Source organism: Rattus norvegicus, chromosome 9 (assembly GCF_036323735.1).
Source record: "Rattus norvegicus strain BN/NHsdMcwi chromosome 9, GRCr8, whole genome shotgun sequence".
Taxonomy (NCBI): domain Eukaryota; kingdom Metazoa; phylum Chordata; class Mammalia; order Rodentia; family Muridae; genus Rattus; species Rattus norvegicus.
Window position 1 is genome coordinate 56,092,441 of NC_086027.1, and position 22,003 is coordinate 56,114,443.

Consider the following 22,003-nt stretch of genomic DNA (forward strand, 5'->3'; position numbering starts at 1 on the left):
AAGTGACACACTTTCTCCAACAAGGGCACACTCCCTAATCCTTCTCAAATAGTTTCACCTACTGGGGTCCAAGCATTCAAATATATGAGCCTACAGGGGCTATTTTCATTCAAGTCAACACAGGCAACAATTAAAATGCTTTCAGAAGAAAGAACAGATAAATACTTTTGCATCTTGGAAGTAAGCAGACATTTATTCCTTGGAACACAGGAAAAAAATAGTTACTACAGGTTTTGGGTTAGAGCTCACTGGTATAAAAACTCTTACCTAGTATACACACAGTCTTAAATTTAACCCAAACACTAGGGTGAACAGAAGTCTTACAGTAAACCATACTAACAGAGAAAAGGCTAAAATCATATTAGCATCTCAACAGCTGCAGAAAAATGATAAATAATCTCAGAACGATAAAAATTCCTTGTAGGCACCAAGAAAATCTTGATAACTAATGTCCACGAGATTCCTGCAGCAATAGCAACTTCAGGGTTCTTAAAAGATGTCCCCAGGATAGGAAGAGGAGGACATGAGTAGCTCTCTCCATTTCCACCAAGTAGTGCTGGTGGTAGAAGCCAATGTAAGAAGATGGGTGCGTGGACGGGGTGTGGGAAAATGGAAAGAATGGCAGGGAAGCAGATAGAACTGAAGATGAATTACAAAAATTCAAAGTAATCTACAAAATATAAATACTTCCTTAATGAGTTTAGACAAGTTCTAGATACAAGTACAAAGTCTACATAAAGATTTTGGATTCAATTTTACTTCTAGATCTCAACAAACAAAAGATTAACTTTGAAAAGATACCATTTCAAAGGCATCAAAATTGCAGCATCACTGAAATGAAGATAGACCTCAATAAATGAAAGAGCACATTGTATGAACAGAAGAACCCTCATGAGCGTTCCCATTAGGAGACTGGAATGGTGGCATGTGCCAGGTGCAGTGTGACTACATGCCTAGCCCCCAGTGACAGTGTTGTCACTGAATCTGTACTGTGTTGCACTGACGTGTGCAGAGGGAATAGAAGATCCTGGATGACTCTGGGCCTGGGCTTCCCCAGCCCTCACTTCATGTGGATCCCTTTGTTTGTTTTGACTTTGTGTGAGTCTTGTGAGTCCTGCTACAGTCACCAAACTGACAGGAGTGCTTGGAGACTAAACATAAAACATAAAATTGACTTTTTTCTTTGGGACGTATATACAACTTATTTTATTATATGAATGTGCCAAGTATATCCAATAAATAAAAAGGGTCTAAAAGAATAAACAATAAAGGGAGGGGAAAGACAACCTGGATTACTATTAAACCTGGCATCAGGAAGAAAAAGACATAGTAGATGATAAAAGAGAAAGGATGCAATGCAAATGCCATCAGAGGACTTAAACTCAGCCTGCTTAAACATCAATAATATGGTAAAGATTAACAGGTATGTCACATGAGAAAAATACCCACATGGTCAATAAACATATGAAATGCCATCTGACTTCATTGGAAATGCAAATCAGAATCACAATACAATATTATTTTATGTACTCCCGAATGACCAAATGAAGAAGAAATGGTTAAGGATGTGGAGCCAACCAGTGTTCAAATGTAATGAGAAACAACTGTGCTGAAAGAGTGTTAGAATGAGGGGGGGTGGGTGCTTGGGGAGGGGGAACACCCTCATAGAAGGGGGAGGGGAATGGGATGGGGGTTTATGGACAGGAAACCGGGAAAGGGAATAACATTTGAAATGTAAATAAAAAATGTCCAATAAAAAATAAATTATAAAAAGGAAAGAAAGAATAATAATAAATATGTATATACACAAGGTGGTTGGTTTTTGTAATGCTACTTATGGGTATACACCCAACAAATATATGAATCTGTGCTATCATGAAGCACATAGAGAAACACTCATGGCCACACTAAACTAATTCTTACCATAAAAGCCTGCAAATAACCCCAGATGTGAACAGAAAGTCAGTATGATGTATCATATAATGGGATGTCTTACTGTATCAGAATCAGCATCCAACGGACTGCTGTGCACACCATGGATTAATCTACAGATGAAGACACTAGGATGCCTTTGAGTGTAAAGAAGCGTACCTTGTTTTTCCTCAGCCTAGAATTCTGAAATACTCCATCTCATAATCAATCTTACGACACATCCACGATATCAAGCACCAGTGCATGCAACACTTATCCCAAAATGGTTTTCTTTCCAATCTTATCAGCTATGTGTAGAAAGTCCAAAGTGTTGCTATCTCTGAGAAAAACTACGTAAAATTCAATAATGACAGAAGATGGAGACATGCTAGCTTAAATAGGACCCCTTCTTTATTAAACCATTTGGTTAAAAAACATCTTCTACATTAAACATTACTTATAGGTTAAATCACCACTGTGATGTGTCATCACTAGGTGACTATTTTTCAGTGGTCTAACCCTTCTAATAAGTGTTTCTACATGCATCTTCCATAATACAAAGGGGCATCTGGAAATGCAATACTGCTACCAATGTCCTCCTCTGTTACATTCAAAGGACATAAAACCAGCTTTGCTTGGTCCTCAAACCAGCAGGCAGTCATGATGTTTGGGTATTATAGTGGTTGGTCTAATGCTGCTTGTATTCTAACGCCCCCAAGACTGGCTGTCCCAAACATGAGACAGTGGCAGGGAAAACAAAGTGACCCTGCCCACAGTCAATTATATTGGTAAATAAAGATGCCAACAGCCAATAGCTGGGCAGAAGAGACATAGGTGGGGTTGAGGCTTCCCAGGCTTGGAGAGAGAGGACCACAAGGAGGGAAAGAGAAGGAAGAAGCCACCATGGGATGAAGGAAGAACGTGAAGGAGGGATAAAGGACAAGCCCCCATGGGTTGGCTGAGCCTTGAGGGCTGCCCAATTGGAGTTATAGCAGTCCAGATGAAGCACAGTAATAACTTGGGCTACCCATAGGGCAGTAGATTCTAACAGCATGGAGGGTGGGAAGTTGCTGTACTGCTTAAGGCATACTGAAAATACAAAGGCTGTATGTTTTTTATTCAGGATCTCAATAACCAAAGGCATGGCAGAAACTCTGGGCTGGAATTTTAATACTTATTACTACAGGGTATATATATAGTCAAGGTTTAGGAGAAATACTCTCATGGCTCATTAGGACACTACCATGGACTACTGACAACCCTCAGACAGGCTTCTCTGTCCCAAGGTGTCCATAGTCAGTTGGGGCAGAAAAGATCCGTGCATTACCTTAATCTGTTCCATAGCAAAAGGTGAACCATCTTGCCGTAAGTTTTCAAGAATCTGTTCCACAGTATTGGCTGAAAAACAACTATAAAGAAAGAAACATGATTTTACCACTGACAAGTGACTTCCTATTTCCAAGTCGCCAGTGAGCCTGAGCACTGTCTTTCTCCCCAAGCCCCACTTCAGTAAGAAGACGTTTCACCGTGCTGTGTAAGGGAGGAGATGCTCAGCACTTCCTGGGTAAGGACATTTGTCATCTATCACTACTAGTACAAAATAAAATCTATTCTTGGCTTCTGGCTTGTTTTCATGCATTGCTGATACTTACATTTAAATACATTAAATACATTTAAATACACTAACAAACATCTGATGCTTCAAAACGGGAGAGGACAGCACTGCCTCCTGTTCTTCCCTTAGGCCAGTAGGCAAGTTCCAGAGCACAAAGACGTTTGCTAACTGGTTTAATAATACCTTCTGGAAGATGAGTGAAGAAAAAAGGAGGTTAATTCAATTATTATCCTCTCCTCGGGCCTTCCTACCGACTTTAAAAAAGATATTTTGCATTAGAATGAGTAAACCTCCTATGCTTATTTCCTCCTGAAGAGTGGGCCGGATGTTACTTTCTAAGGTAAATGAGAACGAAAGCATGACGCCAGCCACCTCAAGCTGAGGAGCACTATCAAAAACAGTATAATACAACAAGAACAAATGGAGTTAATGAGGCCATCCCAAAAGGGCAGCACAGCCAGGACCTTCTGTTAAGTACCTGTTTATTTTGTCCATGTGTTCCTCAAATATGATAGACTTGTCTTGACCCATCTTGGACTGTTTGAAAAGAAGTAATTTGAAGTGATTCAAAAATTTTAAAAACCCTTTAAAAGTTCTTCATGTTTAATGATACACTTTGTACCAGATTGCCACTTTTAGTCAAATTATATTTAATACTCTCTTAAATAACTGCCACCATTTGTTCAATTCAGAAAATATATACAACTACAGAGAAGCTCTTGAAAGTGCCAAAGGCAAAAATTCTTTTATTTATTTTTTATCACCTCACTCTTTCCGTGAGTCTAAGTAATGGGTCTAGGACCTGAGACCTGAGACTCCCTTGTCAAATCTTTACCCTTGCTAGAAATCCCCACTGCATGGCAGGCAGGCAGGCATCCCTGCCGCTCCCTTCAGGGAGAGAAAGGACCTCAGGTTGTCATCCATACGGGCCAGAGGACTGCAGTGTTCAGTATTCAACCTGAGCTCTCTTCTGTTTATATTTCTAGTCAATCTCTCTATTATCTTAACCCACGTCTTACATGGCATAACCCAGGCACCTTCTTATAAAGAAATAGCAGTTTACCAAAGTCATTCTTACAGGACAGAACACACGCTTTGTTGGCAGATGAGTCTGTTTCATAGCAATGGGCAATTGGTCTGAGTTTGAGTACAGTGCTTTTACTGACAGTGTCATACAAAGCAGTCCTACTATACAGACTTTTAACACTGAACTCCAATCAACCTATTGCTTTAAAGCCTGCATATCTCCCACATGTTTCTCCCTTCCTATACTTAGGATTCTAGCATTCTAAGTCATCCTGTTTAGCTTTAGTACATTATATGACATGCCTACCACAACTGTCGACTGAATGGTGAATTCCATGATTGGGCAAGAACCTCCATGTGTTGGGGAGCTCCCAGTGCTTGGGAAGAGAGCAGACATTGGTTCTGCAAGGGGCTACAGGTCTTCCACATAGCATGCTGTCTCTCTTCTGTAGTACCTCACCCATCCCTACCCCTTGTCTAGACTATATAGACCTTTGGAGGTTTAACTGCACTTACTAGAAGTTGTAAGAAATTTCTGATTTTGTTTGCCTGCTCCATATAGGTGTCCCTGCTTCTGTCTTGCCTCTGTCTCTCCATCACCTCTTCCTTTTCCTGATTCTTCCTTTCTCCTACTATTTTCTGTATTTGTGCAGTGCTGAACAAATGCTCCACCCCTATGCTATGTCCCACCCACTGTGAAGGTCTTCAGAGAGTCATGGCTCCTTAAAGGGCTCTCTGCAGGACTCAGTTTGCTCCAGCTAGCTTGCTCCAGCTGGCTTCCCACACTGAAGGATGATGATATCACAATCTTACATCTAAAAGCTTTCTTCTTGGAAACTGCCAGTATAGTGATATCTTACTGGGACCTTTGTTTCCTTTCATTTTATGTCACTTCATTAATCTACACCTTTTTTCTTCCTTTACTATTTCAGTTAAATTTTAGAAAGAACCATGCATTTGATTGTGATTTTTAAGGATTCTCAGCCCACCCCCCCCCGTGTGTGTGTGTGTGTGTGTGTGTGTGTGTGTGTGTGTGTGTGTGTGTGTTTGCGTGCATACGTGCCTATTTCCATCTTCCCAGAGTTGCGGCTATAAAAAAGACCCATAAGTGGGTACCGGGGATCAAGTCAAGGCTCTGATATGCTTGAGCAGCAAGCACTTCATTACTTTGGGCCTTTATAAGAAAACTTAGGTGACATAAGTAAGCAATTAAACACTGGAGCAGATTTTATTATTAGTGTTTCATCTTAGCAGCCCCACAAATAGGCGGAACACTGAACCTGTCACAGAAATGCCACTGAGAATTCACTGAGAAGCCTTTGCAAAAGCTCCTTCCAAGGTGGAGCACTGAAGTTCCAAAGAGAAGCTGTACAGGTGCACAGGAGGAGGGCAGGTATCAGATGGCTACCTCAAGACTGAAGCTCTGGTTCTCCCACCAAACCTTAAACTAAGTGACCCTCAATATGCCTTCTACATCCACAAACCAGTGCTTACCACTGCTCACTGTTTACACTTCACGTTCCCAATGACTCGAAACCTACTTACCTTGGCATGATAGCTTTCTAAGACACCAGCAACATCCTCAGCTGAAGGGGACTTTAAGGCTAACAACTCCTCCTCCAGTACATGCAACTAAATGGAAAGAAAACAAGACATGGAACTCTATAGAAGCAGAGAAAACTTTAACCTTTAACCCTCTCAGGATCCTTATCTTAGAATCCATGCTCTTTCCACATAACCACTAAACGAAACTTGGACTGCAGCTATGTACACATATTGTCACACAACAAATGCTACCTCTGAAGGATGGACAAGATGGGAAAATGGAGCCCTTGTGGTGTGGGACCAGCTTAGCATCCCTCCTTCAAAACTGAAACATTGCAGGTGCCAAGCCTTTGAAAGACCCTATGTATACATTTCATTGTACAGTAACTTTAAATAGCACTGCCAGGTGACTTGTGTGGGGCTAGGGTGATTTTCATAGGAAGGGTCCCCACAGACTCATAGATTTGAATGCTCAAAGTAACCATGGAGTAGCAGTATTAGGAGGTGTGGCCTTGTTGAAAGAAGTGTGCCACTGTAGGTGAATTTTGAGGTTTCAAATGCTCAAGCCAGGCCCAGTGTCTCTTCTTCATGCTGCCTGCCGAACAGATATAAAGCTCTTGGCTCCTTCTCAAGCCAGCCCCAGCTAATTGTTTTCTTTATAACACTTGCTGTGGTCATAATATCTCTTCACACCAATGGAAACCCTAACTAAGAAAGGGCACAAAGCCCACAGACAACTCTGTCTAATATGTACACATGATCCTACAACCATAGAGGACTTTCTACTGCTTTCAAAACACAGCCAATATTTTCCTATCCAAGTGGGCAATTTACTTTTGTGTCAGTATTTCAACTGAAATGCCCCTCTGGCAACACTCACCAAACTGTAACCTGTAGAAAAAACCTATGGCTCTTTCTGACAGGTAATTTTCTCTTTCGATCAAGCCTTTGAGAATAATTTCGTATGCACCCAACTATCTTCTGTTCTGCAGGCCTTGAGAATGGATATACACCTGCTGCAGGTAATATTCCTGGGCGAGCTGACAGAGCAAGGCGGAGTCGGGAACCAGCTTTCTCCTGCCTTTGACTAAATTCCATTACAAAATCACCAACTGTTCCTTTCAGAGAAGACAGCGGAATGACAGGATAGAGGCCTGCTCAATGAGACCACAAACAGGCACAGCATGGAGTGAGAGCTCAAAGTCCAACTGTGATGGAAGGCTCACAACTGTGGCTGGGTAACCTCCATACAGTTTGTAGAATATGTCGTGTGAGGAAAACCACCAAGGTTTACTAAGCAGAATACTTTACCTTCTAAATATAAAGTATAGAAAGAGAACTGAACCAAAAAATACGTTCATATACTCTTTAACTACACCAATGGCTGGTAGACCAGAAAGAATGGATCAGAGTAGAGAACGGTAACATGTAACAGAGCAATGGTCGGCGCAGTCTCTGTTATCAATGCCCTCCACAGAAAAGTCCTACGAAGTGGGCAGGGGGACACAATGGGCCACCCTATACAGTGTGAGAAATTTTGATAAAAGTTTAGTCATTCTAAGCATGCACACACGCACTCACGTACACACACACACACACACACACACACACACACACACACACACACTTATTCACGCACATTCCCTCACACAGTGGTGTTGAAAATGTTAACTATTTGGCATATTGTTACATGTCTGTAATCAAAGCACTTGGGAGACTGAGACAGGAGGATCAGGAATTCAAGAACAGACCAGACTACATAATTAAACTATCTAAACTTAATATTACATGCCAGTTATTAACCTAACCATATAATATACATTTCCAAATATCATTTTATAACATCCCTTCCCTTATTCTAGAACATTCCTCCCTCAAGATTAAAAAGCTCCTCATTTTACTATATAAAATGGCTTTACATACCAGATATTTTAGGTTGGGCACTACTTTGTTGTTAAACCAACACTGTATGTTTAGAAATATCCTCTGAAGGTATCATTAGTTCTGTTTTGCTTGTGGAATCTGACAGAAAGAAAGATTAGGCACCTTGGCCAGCATGGTGACAGGGACATACACTGATGTTCTCTGCTTTGGTAAGGTGAGGGCAGGTGGATCTTGAGTTTCTGTTCAGCTTGGACAGTGTGGCAGAGAAAAGGGAAGGTGGGGAGTGTGGGTAGGGTGGGGGTTATGTTCTTTCTCCAATGTCACACAGCTAAAACAATAAGTGTAGCATTCATACCCATACTTACCAAAATCCTGTGATCTTCTCAACCACTCCCAGCAAACATTCAATTACCTTTTCTGAATCTACAAAGTGTGTGGCGATTCCCGCTCTGTGCACATCTCTTCCTTTTAGTCTGAATCCTGTCAGTGCAAGGAAGTAACCCAGTTTTCCTTGAAGTCTTGGCAAGAAATAACCTCCGCCCACATCAGGAAACAGTCCTGTAATTAAGTATAGCAAAAAGAATAATTCAAACAGAAAGTGGAGCTAGTATCTTATATTCACTTCGCCATTTCTGTACAGACTGTGGATCTGTACTATGAATATTAAGTTATGTGTTATACAGTGAACCCAAATCACAAACATGATATGAATTATTAACTTAGTTTGGAAAATTTTCAAAATCCTTGCCATCTTATAGCTTTAGAAGTTGGTAAAGTATGTGACTGTATGTAGAATGTCTTCTATGTTAGGAGTCTGCAATACTGGCACTGCAGGACTGGATAGTTCACTGAGGACCTTGAGTTTGATCCCTAGAATTCATATTTAAAAATCCAGATGTGGCAGCATCTGATTGCAACTCCAGAGCTGGACAAGCAAACACCAGGGCCAGCTAGACCAGCTTAGTCGTGAACTAACTCCAGTCTAGGAAGAGATTTGTCTCAAAACAAGGCGGATGGTCCGTAAAGAACAACACCCAATGCAACTGACAAAATACTTGCTTTCCAATAGTATGTATAGAGCATATTAACAGCCTTGATAATCTGAGAGCCTTAGGACATAACCCAAGTAGCCTTGAACTTGTGATCTCTTTCCTCAGCCTGTAGCCTCCCCAGTACTAGAATTATAGGTATGGGTTACCATGCCCAGGAAGTGTGATATTTTTAAATGCAAATAGAATCTTATTTCATTCTTAAAATCTTTTCAGTGGCTGCATTTTCTCTTAGATTAAAACATCCACCTTAACCAAGTCGTAAATGTCCAAACACTTTTTAGTTTCATCTCTCACGATCACCCTCTAAACCACAGCCATCCTGTGGTTTTTTTTTTTTTATTGGATATATTTTTATTTACATTTCAAATGTTACCCCCATCCCATCCCCCAACCCCCTTCTTCTATGAGGGTGTTCCCCTAACCAACCATCTACCCCTTCCCACCTCCCTGCCCTGACATTCCCCTATACTGGGGGGCCCAGCCTTGGCAGAACCAAGGACTTCTCCCTTTGGTGCCCAACAAGGCCATCCTCTGCTACATATGTAGCTGGAGCCATGGGTCTGTCCATGTGTAGTGTTTGTGTAGTGGTTCAGTCCCTGGGAGCTCTGGTTGGTTGGTTGGTATTGTTCTTATGGGGTTGCAAGCCCTTTCTGCTCCTTCAATTGTTTCTCTAACTCCTCCAAAGGGGATCCCATTCTCAGTTCAATGGTTTGATGCTAGCATTCACCTCTGTATTTGTCATGCTCTGGCTGAGCCTCTCAGGAGACAGCTATATCAGGCTCCTGTCAGCATGCACTTCTTGGCATTAGCAATAATGTCTGGGTTTAGTGGCTGTAAGTAAATGGGCTGGATTCCCAGGTGGGGCAGGCTCTGAATGGCCACTTCTGCAGTCTCTGTTCCATATCTCCTCCTACCAGAGCTTCAATATCATTCTGAATACAGGAAGACCCTCCTATCCTGAAACATTCTCTTATCCTTTAAGACATGGCTGTAGCCTCTGACACACAGTGAACACTTCTTTTTATCTCTCTGTCTCTACTTGGCTTGACCCCTGAGAGCTGCAAAGACTATCTACACTTGTTATTAGGATGCCCACCTATGGTTACTTTCCTTAACCCCTGTGGCTTTAAGTAACATGTGGTGTGCTTATTACTCTCTGTTATTGACAGAGTTGCATCCCAATATCTGTATGTTGAAGCATTAGCCCACAATGTAACTTCATTATTTAAAGACCAAGCTTTAGATACATCATATTGTAATCCAACAGAACCAGTCTTACAGGAAGAAATATATACACAGAGGCATGTGAAGACATGGCAAGGAGGTTGCCATAATAGCCAAGGGAAGAGACTTGGGAGACAAGCTTGCCAATGCCTTGATTGTGGCTTTCAGCTTTCAGAAATATGAGAATCAGTATGTCGTTTTAAACCAACCTGGCTATGCTTTTGTCAAAGAGGCACAAGTTTGCAAACAGTTTCACACCTAGTTGTGCCTTTCCCCAATACCAAACTCTAGGTCTGTCTTTTACAAAGTCACATGGCTAGTAAGTATCTCTACATGACAGAACCTCAGCTCTGGACTTGAATCCCTTCAACTATGTTTCTTCCCTGATCAGCCTCTGCCCCAAAGCACAAACTGAACAGTTTGGTGCTATCCCTAGTTATACCAGGTCTCCCCATCTGGGGCTCACTTTAGAACTCCTCATACTATATGTGGAGAGGATCTGAGCCTAGAGGAGGAATAAAAGAGCTAAGTGGAAACTGAGAACACCAGATCCACCAACTAGATGAAGAGCCAGGGTCTGAGCCCCAGCAAACACAGAGGAAGGTCTTGCCTCTGTACTCAGAATTATTCAACAGTAGCTTAACTCACTGTCCCCATCCTACATGGAAACAAAACCAACCAAACCCAAAACATCTAACTAGATCAAAAGAGTTCCAAACAACTTACATTTATCCTAGGAAGAAGTGCATGAACGAACATTTGTAAGAACTGAAAAACTCAAAAACCAGGCATGACAGTACATATTTTTAATGACAGTACACCCCAGCCATCAAGTACAGGTAGGAAGGTCTCTAAATTTAAGGTCAGCTAAGACCAGTCAAGGATACATAATGTCAACAAAAAGAAAGGGTGGGGGCAGGTACAGAACAAACTAGGGAGGGAGGGAAAGAAAAACAAAATAAAACAACAGAAATTCTTTAAAAGTATCCAGCACCCTACAAAAGAAGAGTTGCACTTAAGATCTAATGAAAAATTACTAGCTGTCTTTGTTAGGATCTCTATTACTATGATGAAATACTATGACCAAAAGCAAGTTGTGGAGGAAAGAGTTTATTTGGCTTACACTTCCACAGCACTGTTCATTGAAGGAAGTCAGAACAGGAACTCAAACATGACAGGAACCTGAAGGCAGAGCTGATGGAGGGTGCTGCTTACAGGGTTGTTCTTCATGGCTTACTCGGCCTGCTTTCTCATAGAATCCATGATCACCAGTCCAGGGATGGTACCATCCACAACAGGCTGGGCCTTTCCACATCAATCACTAATTAAGAAATTACCCTATAGATTTGCCTACAGTCTTGCCTAATAGAAGCATTTTCTTAATTGAGGCTCCCTCCTCTCAGATGACTTTAGCTTGTATCATGGTGACATAAAGCTACCTACCATACGAGCCATCTAGTAGTGTACATCTTTAGTCCCAGCACGTGGGAGGCAGAGATAGGTGGGTCTCTGAGTTCGGCACCTGCCTAGTCCACATAAACCCTATCTCAAAGACACAACAAGCAAAACCTACACATCTAATATGCAGGAAAACACAATGCACAGTGAGACTAAATCAGTTGAAACTGACACAAATGTAAGAGTTCACTCATATGTTCAAAAAATATAGAGATGGAGAAGTTATGTTTTTAGCAACTCACATCCTATTTCCATACATGAAACTGAGATGAATGCATACACTGAAAAACATCAGAAACACTAAGAACAGACTAGACTTTTCAGAGAGGAAAAAGTTTAAAATGTAGAAAGAGAAACTAGACAAAAATAACTTAAAATGAACATAGACCAGGGCTGGATGCCTAGGTCTATAGTTCTAGCTTCTGAGGGCCAGGCACATAGGGACCACAGGCTCAAAGGCTACACAATGGTCACCAGGCTGGCCTGAGTCACTTACAACACTGTCTCGAAGTTTATATAAAGACATAAAGGTGGAGGACTACTCCTCAGAGGTACAGCACTTGCCTACGACTGTGAGGCCTTGAGTTCAGTCTGCTGCACTATACACGCCCACACCCACACAAACGGATGGACGACTGCGCATGTGTGCACACATACAGGAGGAGTGCATCTAATATTAGGTGTAAAAGATGTATCTGAAAAGGGAAGACGAGAAAAATATTTGGAAAAAAGTTCCAATTTTGAGAGAATGAATCCAAGTAGCCAAATGAACACATGAAAGATGAAGACAACCACACCAAAAACTACCGTCATCAAGACATGCAGACATTTATTAACATAGGAACAAAACGTAGGGATGAAAATGAATGTTTCTATAGGAAACAATGTAAACTATAAGATATCATAACTTCTTCAAAGTGCTCATTGGTTCAAAGCACAGCTATATACCAAGTCTGATAGAATACATTCAAGACAGCTCCACCATGTAATGGTGAGCATCTTACTCAAGGGGAGGAAAAAAAAAAAAAAAACAACTAAGTTGAAATGCACTTAACAAACCCATTGGGCACCATACTTAGCCACACAGCACTCTGTACCACAGAGCACCAGCTGTGTGGCCATGTGGCCATGTGGCTGACCAGGAGGACATGCAACCCAGAAGTACAGCAATCTCTCATCACTTAGTACTTTCCAGGGAATAAAGCAGAATTCAAAATTTGGAGTGTAGTTTCTAACAAATGTGTAGATAAACAGTGATTTACTAAAATGCCAATTAACCTGTTCTTACCTGACAAAACAAGAAAAAACGAGCTGCAAATGGAGAAACTAAAGTAGATGAAACTAAGTGATAAACAAAACTGAAGACAAACTTCAAACCAGAATGACATGGGGGAAAAGGAATAAATTAATAATTAATCAAGAATGAGAGAGACAGAAAACACTATGGAGTCAACACATAAACGAGTACCGCGGGCAGCTTTAATGTATTGTACAAATCCCCTCACTTTGTCAGTGCTTGTTCAGGATTACTTGACTGGCCAAGTGTGTTCCAGAGGCTGCAAATCTACGATCACAGACGCTTTCAACAAGAGAACTACCAGCCTCCATGGCTTTACTGATACACTCTACAGAGCATTTAGAAAATAGAGAAAATGATAGTAATTCTACACAAGAGAAACAGTGTTACCAATACACATACAAAGAAAGGTCGTTATAAATCAGACTGCAAACCCCTCATAATCATAGCTACAAAAATTACAAATAAAGTTTCAGCAGATCAAATTAAACAACATATTAAAAGGATTACTAATATGAGATGAAGATGTAACATAGGGTAAATCTGTACTGAAAAAGACAAATAACTTACCATTGACAATTTTTTAAACGCAATGTTCATCTCAATAGATGCAGAAAAAAATCTGACAAAATCCAAAGTCTATTCTTCAGCTGCACAGAAATAATGTTCTTCACACTTACATACGAGTAGAGAATTCTCATACTGGTAACTTAACAACCAACCTGAAAACTCTGGAACAAGAAGAAATAATAGCCCCCCAAAAGTAGATGGAAAGAAAGACAGAGCTGAAATCAGTGAAATAGAAACAAATAAGAACAAAATCAAACAAAGAATTAATTAAACAGTTTTTGTGTGTGTGTGTGTGAAAAATCAACAAGAATGTCTTGTCAGCCCACACCCAAATCAACTAAAAGACACAGAGAGAAGAGCCAATGGAATAAAATTCAAGATAAAAAGGAGAGAACATAATAGACACCAAGGAAATCAGATATTCATAAGGACAATTTAAAAAATTTGTATTCTACCTGACTGCTAAAAGAAATGGATGAATTTCTTGATATAAATGAACTACCAAAATTAAGTCAAGACAAAATAAGCAATTTAAAAAGACCCAGAACCCCAGTGAAATAGAAGCAATAATTAAAAATCTCCAAAGATATTCCCCTGTAACCTCTCTGCTCACCTTCATCAGAAATGTGGGGCCTAACCATACAGGTTAGCTTCCCTTCCCCCCCAACTTTTTGGCTTGCAGAGTCCTCTGGAACCTCCCCAGCTGCCCTGAGCATTCTGCTATCACTGGAGATCTCCGTTCTCCTGCCACCTCTCTGTCCACCTTCATCAGACCTAGAACTCCTGAACCATATAGCCAAAAAATACCCATCAGGGGCCTGCCACACTAGGGCATCAAGGTTAATGCTCCTCTTCTAAATATCTACTACAACAGGAACATACAGTGACCAAAGCCATCCAGATGGCTACACAATCAAAAAAGCCAAGGCAATATGACACCTTCAGAGCACAGCTACCTAGATATCCTAACACAACTGAAGCACAAGAAAATGACCTTAAATCCAATCTTATAAAGATGATAGAGGCCTTTAAAGAGAAAATAAATAAATCCCTTAAAGAAATACAGGAAAATACAGTGAAGAAAATAAAACTGTTCAAGACCTAAAAATGGAAATAGAAGCAATAAAGAAAACACAAACTGAGAGAATCCTGGAGATGGAAAAACCCAGGAAAGAGAACAGGGACAACAGATACAAGCATCACCAATAGAATACAGGAGATGGAAGAGAGAATCTCAGACATAGAAGATACAATAGAAGAAACTGATACATCAGTCAAAGAAACTGCTAAAGCTAAAAAAATTCCTGACACAAAACATTCAGGAAATCTGGAATACCAGGAAAAGACATTCCTAAGAATCATATGAATAGAAGAAGGTTGAGATTCCCAGCTCTAAGGTCTAGATGATATTCTCAGTAAAATCATAGAAGAAAACTTTCCCAATCTAAAGACAGATTTGCCTATAAACATACAAGACACGTATAGAACACCAATCAGAATAGGCAAGAAAAGAAAATCCTCCCACCACATATTAATCAAAGCACTAAATATACAGAACAAAGAAAGAACATTAAAAGCAGCAAGCGAAAATGACAACGTAATATACAAAGGCACACCTATCAGAATTATAGCCAACTTCTCAGAAGACACCCCAAAAGCTAGAAAGGCCTGGACAGATATCTTGCAACCTCTAGAAAACTACAAATGCCAACGTAGATTACTGTACCCAGAAAAAAATCTCAATCACCATAGATGGAGAAAACAAGGTATCTTAAAACAAATCCAAATTAAAACAGTATCTATGCATAAATTCAGTGCAACAGAAAATATTAGGAGAAAAACTCCAACCCAAGGAAGACAACTGCATCTAAGAAAACATAAGAAATAAGTAACTCCATAACCAGGAAAGATAAAGGACACACACACACACACACACACACACACACACACCACCAACATTAAAATAACAAGAATTAACAATCACTGGTCATTAATAATTTTCAAATAAGTAAAAATTCGATTCTCCAATAAAAGGACACAGGCTAACAGAATGGATGCAAAAACAGGATCCATCATTCTGCTGCATACAAGAAACACACCTCAGTAAAATAAGATAGATATTACCTTGGAGTAAAGGGCTGAAAAAAAAAGTTTCCCAAGAGAATGGTCCCAAGAAGCAAGCTGGAGTAGCCATTGTGATATCTAATAAAATACCCTTTCAACCAAAATTAACCAAAAGAGATAGGAAAGTACACTTCATACTCATCAAAGGAAAAATCTACCAAGATGATATCCCATTTCTGAACATCTATGCCCCAAACACGAGGGCACCCACATTTGTAAAGATAGATTGTTAAATCGCACATTGAACACCACAAATAGTGGGATACTTCAACACCCTACTCTCACCAACTGATAGATCATCCAGTCAAAACTCAACAGAGAAACAATGAAACTAACAGACATTATGAATGAAATGGTCCTAACAGACATATATAGAATATTTCACCCAAACTCAAAACAATATACCTTCTTCTCAGTACCTCATGGATACTTCTCCAAAATTAATTATAGAGTCATTCACAAAACAAGTCTCAAAAGATACAAGAAAACTGAAATAACACCTTGTATCTTATCAGACTATCACAGATAAGAAGGTGTTTTAACAACAACAGAAATACAGAAAGCCTATGTACTCATGGAAATTGAACAGCTCTCTACTCAATTTGGGGTAGACTTTTGGGGTCAGGGAAGAAATAAATAAAGAAATTAAAGACTTTCTAGAATTCAGTGAAAATAAAGGCACAACATACCCAAATTTATAGGACACAATGAAAGCAGTGCTAAAAGGAAAGTTCATAGCACTTAGTGCATCCAAAAAGAAAGTAGAAAGATCTTATACCAACAATTTTAAAGTACACCTGAAAGCTCTAGAAAAAGAAAGAAGCAAGCATCCCCAAGAGAGAAGGTAGGAAATAATCAAAACCAAGTCTGAAATCGATTAGTTAGAGGCAAAGAAAACAATATAAAGAATCAAAACCAAGAGCTGGTTCTTTGAGAAAATCAACAAGAGACAAACCCTTACCTAACTAACCAAAAGACAAAGAGACAGAATTCAAATAAACAAAATCAGAAATGAAAAGGGAGACATAATAACAGAAACTGAGAAAATTCAAAGAATCATTAGGTCTTACTTCAAAAGACTGTACTCCAAAATTGGAAAATCTTAACAAAATGGATGATTTTCTACACAGATAACACCTAACGAAGTTAAATCAAGATTAGTTAAACTATTTAAACAGTTCTATAACCCCTGAAAAAATATAAGCAGTCATCAAAAGTCTCCCAACCAAAATACAAAAAAAAAAAAAAAACAAACAACAACAACAAAAAAAAAAAAAAAAAAACAGGGCCAATGCAGAATTTACAGTAATTTCAAAGAAGAGCTAATACCAATACTCTTCCAATTATTCCACAAAATAGAAACAGAAGCAATACTGCCAAACTGCTTCTATGAAGTCACAGTCACCCTGATACATAAACCACACAGACTCAACAAAGAGAATTTCAGGCTGATTTCTCTTGTGAACATTGATAAAAATACTCAAGCTATACCTCTCTTGGGCATATACCCAAAAGATGCTCCAACATACAACAAAGACACGTGCTCCACTATGTTCATAGCAGCCTTATTTATAATAGCCAGAAGCTGGAAAGAACCCAGATGCCCATCAACAGAGGAATGGATACAGAAAATGTGGTACATCTACACAATGGAGAACTACTCAGCTATCAAAAACAATGATTTCAGGAAATTCATAGGCAAATGGATGGAACTAGAAAATATCCTCAGTGAGGTAACCCAATCACATAAAAATACACATGGTATGCACTCACTGATAAGTGGATATTAACCCAAAAGCTCGCATTACCCAAGATATAATCCACAGACCACATGAAGCTCAAGAGGAAGGATGACCAAGGTGCGGATGCCTCACTCCTTCTTAAAAGAGGGAACAAAAATATCCATAGGAGGGGATATGATCTACATAACTGAAACAACTTGGGGAGACGGGATAAAGTTGGGAGGTTATCACTGTCTGATTTCAAGGGTTACTGTAAGGCAATAGCACTCAAGATGGCAGGATGTTGACAATATCAACACAGGCAGCATAGACATCTGACACAGACGAAGGCAAGTCAGTGGGCAAACGAGTTCTTTCAACAAACCCTGATAGAATAACTCTCTTTTTAACATAAGATAGTAATGTTGATCTATGAAGCTCTCAATGGGTCACAGATGGGAATGTGAAGAAATTTTCCCTTATCTAAGATTAAGTACACGGTGCTAATATTCTTATATGTGACATATATCCCGAGCTAACAATAAAGTGTCTTGTTTTTGTTTTTAAGCTCTTTCATCATGGTATCTTACATGGAGTCCTTTGGCTTCACGGGTATATGTATAATATATCTGAAATGTAGTAAAGGAATGTAATTCAAAAGTAATTACAAAAATTTCTGGTATTTTTACCTATTCCCGTTTCTGGCATAGCAAAGAGAGATCTTTCTGTAGCCACTCGGAATTGACCATGGACTGAAAGACCAACTCCCTAGGGAAATAAGGAAAAAAAGTTTTAAAATGTGGTAAAAAATTGAAAGCATTAACACATAAATATTACAAAGCAAGTACATCTTACATTATCTTTATATTCTACAGCAATTTGTTTCAGTGTGCGGGTTTCAAGGAGCCCGAGCCTCACAATTTCAGATGAATTTGCATCTCTGACATGTGAGGCTGGCCTGCTCTAAATGGTTAGTTCCTTTCAGCAATTTGTACTGCGCTCTGGTCCTTCTCAGCACTACAGGACATGATTCTCCCGGGAAGCTGAGTACTACTTATTACTGGCACTAATAACTAAGAGAGTATGATAAAGTTAGTACAGAGAACTTGGTAATTTTGAAAAAAATATCTAACATATTTACTTACCTACTTTGTCAGATAAAATTAGCAACAGCATTATTTTCACATGCAGCATTTAATGAGACCAATTTTAAAACTCCTCCAAATTGGCTACTATGAAATTAGGTTGAAAGTCTACCTCAGACTTAACAAATGACACAGAAAAGGGCTGATACTGCATAGAGCAAATGCTAGAAACAAAAGTACATATGAAACCCAACTGTCCCTGTGCATGCTGGCTGCTGTCCCTGTGTGTGCTGGCTGCTGTCCCTGTGTGTGCTTACTGTTGTCCCTGTCCTTCCCCTTGCTCTACTCTGTCCATGTTGTTCCCAATCTCCATGACATATATGCACAGCATTTAAAACAATGCCAGGCTCTTTGTGCTGTATGTTAGCTAAGTAGGGTTTGATACCTGAATCTTTTCATTTATTAAGATTTCCTGGGGGCTGGAGAGATGGCTCAGCGGTTAAGAGCACTGTCTGCTCTTCCAGAGGTCCTGAGTTCAAATCCCAGCAACCACATGGCGGCTCACAACCATCTGTAATGGGATCTGATGCCCTCTTCTGGTGTGTCTGAAGACAGCAACTGTATACTCCCATACATGGAATAAATAAATTAAAAAAAAAAAGATTTCCTAAATTTCTCCATGTTTTGCCTCTCATTAAGAAAACACTTAAATACCTATGTAATTTCTTATAAAGTTTTATACTGTACATTCAGTTTAAAATCTAATAATCATTGTCATAAATATGTCAATCAAGAACATTCTTTAGTCTGTACCTATGTCCTTTGTGGTGAACACCTGTAAGTCACACTAGAATCACTCTGTGTTAGTACATATGTTAGTTCTCGTCACTGCATTAGGACATGGTCAACTGACATTGCCCAAATCAAAGCAACCATACACTTCAAGACAGCCATGAATTCATACAATTCTGATGAAAATAAAACATGTTATACTGATAAGTGCCTCTGTAGTTTTAAGAGCCTTTCTCTTACGTTCTATCTGTACTCTTGGTTTGTCATGTTGTAACCAAGAACTTAGAATTGTTCTGGAGTACATTGTTATGAATTTAAAAAGGAAACATCAGGCAGAATTAGCAGCTTTAAGGCAGTCTTCTGTTGAGCCCTGGACACAGATGATTCCAGTTCTCAACTCACAGACCCTGGCTCAGCTCTCCTCTATCTAACCATTGACCCTCGTCTTTTAACTAGCATAATTTCATAAGCAGTATGTAATTATAACCTTTATTATTTACATAGCAAGCTAAAATCTGACTATAACTCTCAATCTAAGTCCTATCATTTTCTTCCAAAAGATACACACAGTGATTTTCAAAACTCTTCAAGTTTTTCCATGTGTCATCACACACACACACACACACACACACACACACACACACACACACCTCTCTATGGCATATATTTTATATGTCCTAATAGTGTGTGCAGCAATATATTATTAAAACCATTCCATGGCCTGCCCCAAGTCAGGCCCTGTAGCCTAGCCAACCCAGAGGGCTTTACCTTCTTCTATTCTTCCTGTGCTCATTCTATCAGCCGCTGCGTCAGGCCATTCCTCTAAAAGTTTAACCTTTTATACTTCAATTGATGGTCTAATTAAAAAATTACTTTGCATTACTAAATAATGGCTTTTATGATGACATTTGATACAAAGATCATTCTATCAGTCATATTTACGTTTTCTACTTCTGTGCTGGCTAACCTTATATCAACTCGACACACCAACTAAAAAGGAGGGAACTTCAACCGAGAAAGCTCCTTAAGATCCAACTATAAGGTATTTTCTTAATAAGTGATTGACGGGGAGGACCAGCCCATTGTGGGTGGTGCCATCCCTTGGCTGGTGGTCCTGGGTACTATAAGAAAGTAGGCTGAGTAAGTCATGGGAGCAAGCCAGTATGCAGCACCCCTCCATAGCCTCTGCAACAGCTCCTGCCTCCAAGTTCCTACCTTGCTTGAGTTCCTGTCCTGACTTCCTTTGATGATGAACAACAATAAGGTGTAAGCCAAATCATTTCCTTTTGCTCTTTTGGTCATAGTGTTTTGTTGCAGCAACAGAAACCTCCATCCACCCTCCCACTACACTTGTTGGTCCCCTCTTTTCTCCTTAATACCTCTTTTGCTTTCATATCATGCACATAAGCATGTGAATGTATCTATATGTATACACACATATGTATATACATGTACATACACATGAGCACCACACACATACATTCCAGCAAATGTATTTTTGAAATGAGGAAGAGCTAGAAGAAAAGAATTCTGTCTTTTCTATACTGAATCTGCCGTACCCAGGGAATCGCTAAGCAATGGACCCTAGAGCACCCAGCTGAGACTGACCTAGGGAACAAAGGCTGTGAGGGATAAGACAAAGTTACTGAGGTATGTAAACTAAAACACAGTCAGCTGGGCAGTGATGACAAGCAAATAAGTTTAAAGGTCATCTGAAATTGAGCTAAGAAAGGGCTGATGTTAGAGGTAGAGGAGGCCATAGGCAGTATGTTTCATAGAATTCATAGAGCAAAGCAAACAGCTGGAAAGAAGCAGGGCATGAAAGGTGGAAGGGGCAAATGTAGGTGGCAGTCAGAGGATCAGAGAGTTTGCTGTGAGACTGTATACCGGAATATCATTAGGAGTCATTTTCTCTCTACATTAGACCAGAAGTATTGGTTTTACCCTAAGTCTCTGAGCTATCCAGACTCAGCTTCATGGTCACTCGGCAGTGTTGGGTATGGGTTTCATCTCACAAGTGTCCTTTGCCATGTAGAAGCTTCTCACTTTCATGAGGTTGCACTTATTGTTGAACAAGGGATGCTATGAAGAGGTATTGAATTTTGCCAAAGGTCTTTTCTGCATCTAATGAGATGATCATGAGGTTTTTGTCTTTCAGTGTGTTTGTATGGTTGATGTCTTGGTCCAGCATTTCTCAACCGGTGGATCTCAAAGCCTTTGGGGGTCAAACAACCCTTTCATAGTGGTCACATATCAGATATCTTGCATATCAGATATTTACATTGTGACATAACAGTAGCAAAATTATACTTTCAACATCTTAATAAAATTAATTTTCTGGTTGGAGGGTCATCAAAATATGAGGAAAATGCACTAATGGGTCACAGCATTAGGAAGATTAGCCAAAGCTGTGAAGATACACCATAACCACAACTCTTATTTAATTGGGGCTTGCATACAGTTTAGAAGTTTAGTTCATTAGCAGCACAGTGGGAAGCATGGTGACATAGAGGCTGGAGAGGAGCTAAGAGTTCCACATCTGGATCCAAAGGTAGCAGGAAGAAAGAAAGCCGTTGGGCCTGACTTAAGCCATTGAAATGCCAAAGCCCACCCTCAATGACATACTTCCTCCCACAAAACCATACCTACTCCAACAAGGCCACAGCTCCAGATCCTTGCTAAGTAGTGTCACTTCCTAA

At 39.8% G+C, this 22,003-nt stretch overlaps 1 protein-coding gene across 8 annotated transcripts in view; it reads right to left on the reverse strand.

Annotated features, from left to right (window-relative positions):
- The window catches only part of Hibch (3-hydroxyisobutyryl-CoA hydrolase), a 79,715-nt gene that overhangs the window by 10,359 nt on the left and 47,353 nt on the right, over positions 1-22,003 (reverse strand). For 5 of the 8 annotated variants that reach the window (NM_001013112.2, NM_001398668.1, XM_039083289.2 and 2 more), the window contains exons 7-11: positions 18,117-18,195; positions 8,394-8,539; positions 6,098-6,184; positions 4,005-4,063; positions 3,239-3,320 (exon numbers count right to left, since the gene is read on the reverse strand). In NM_001013112.2, the coding sequence (NP_001013130.1) occupies positions 3,239-3,320; positions 4,005-4,063; positions 6,098-6,184; positions 8,394-8,539; positions 18,117-18,195 (453 nt within the window). Of the gene's footprint in view, positions 1-174; positions 3,321-4,004; positions 4,064-6,097; positions 6,185-8,393; positions 8,540-18,116; positions 18,196-22,003 lie in introns of those variants that run through there. The other 3 variants (XM_063266938.1, XM_063266937.1, XM_063266939.1) reach the window with 2 other exon arrangements.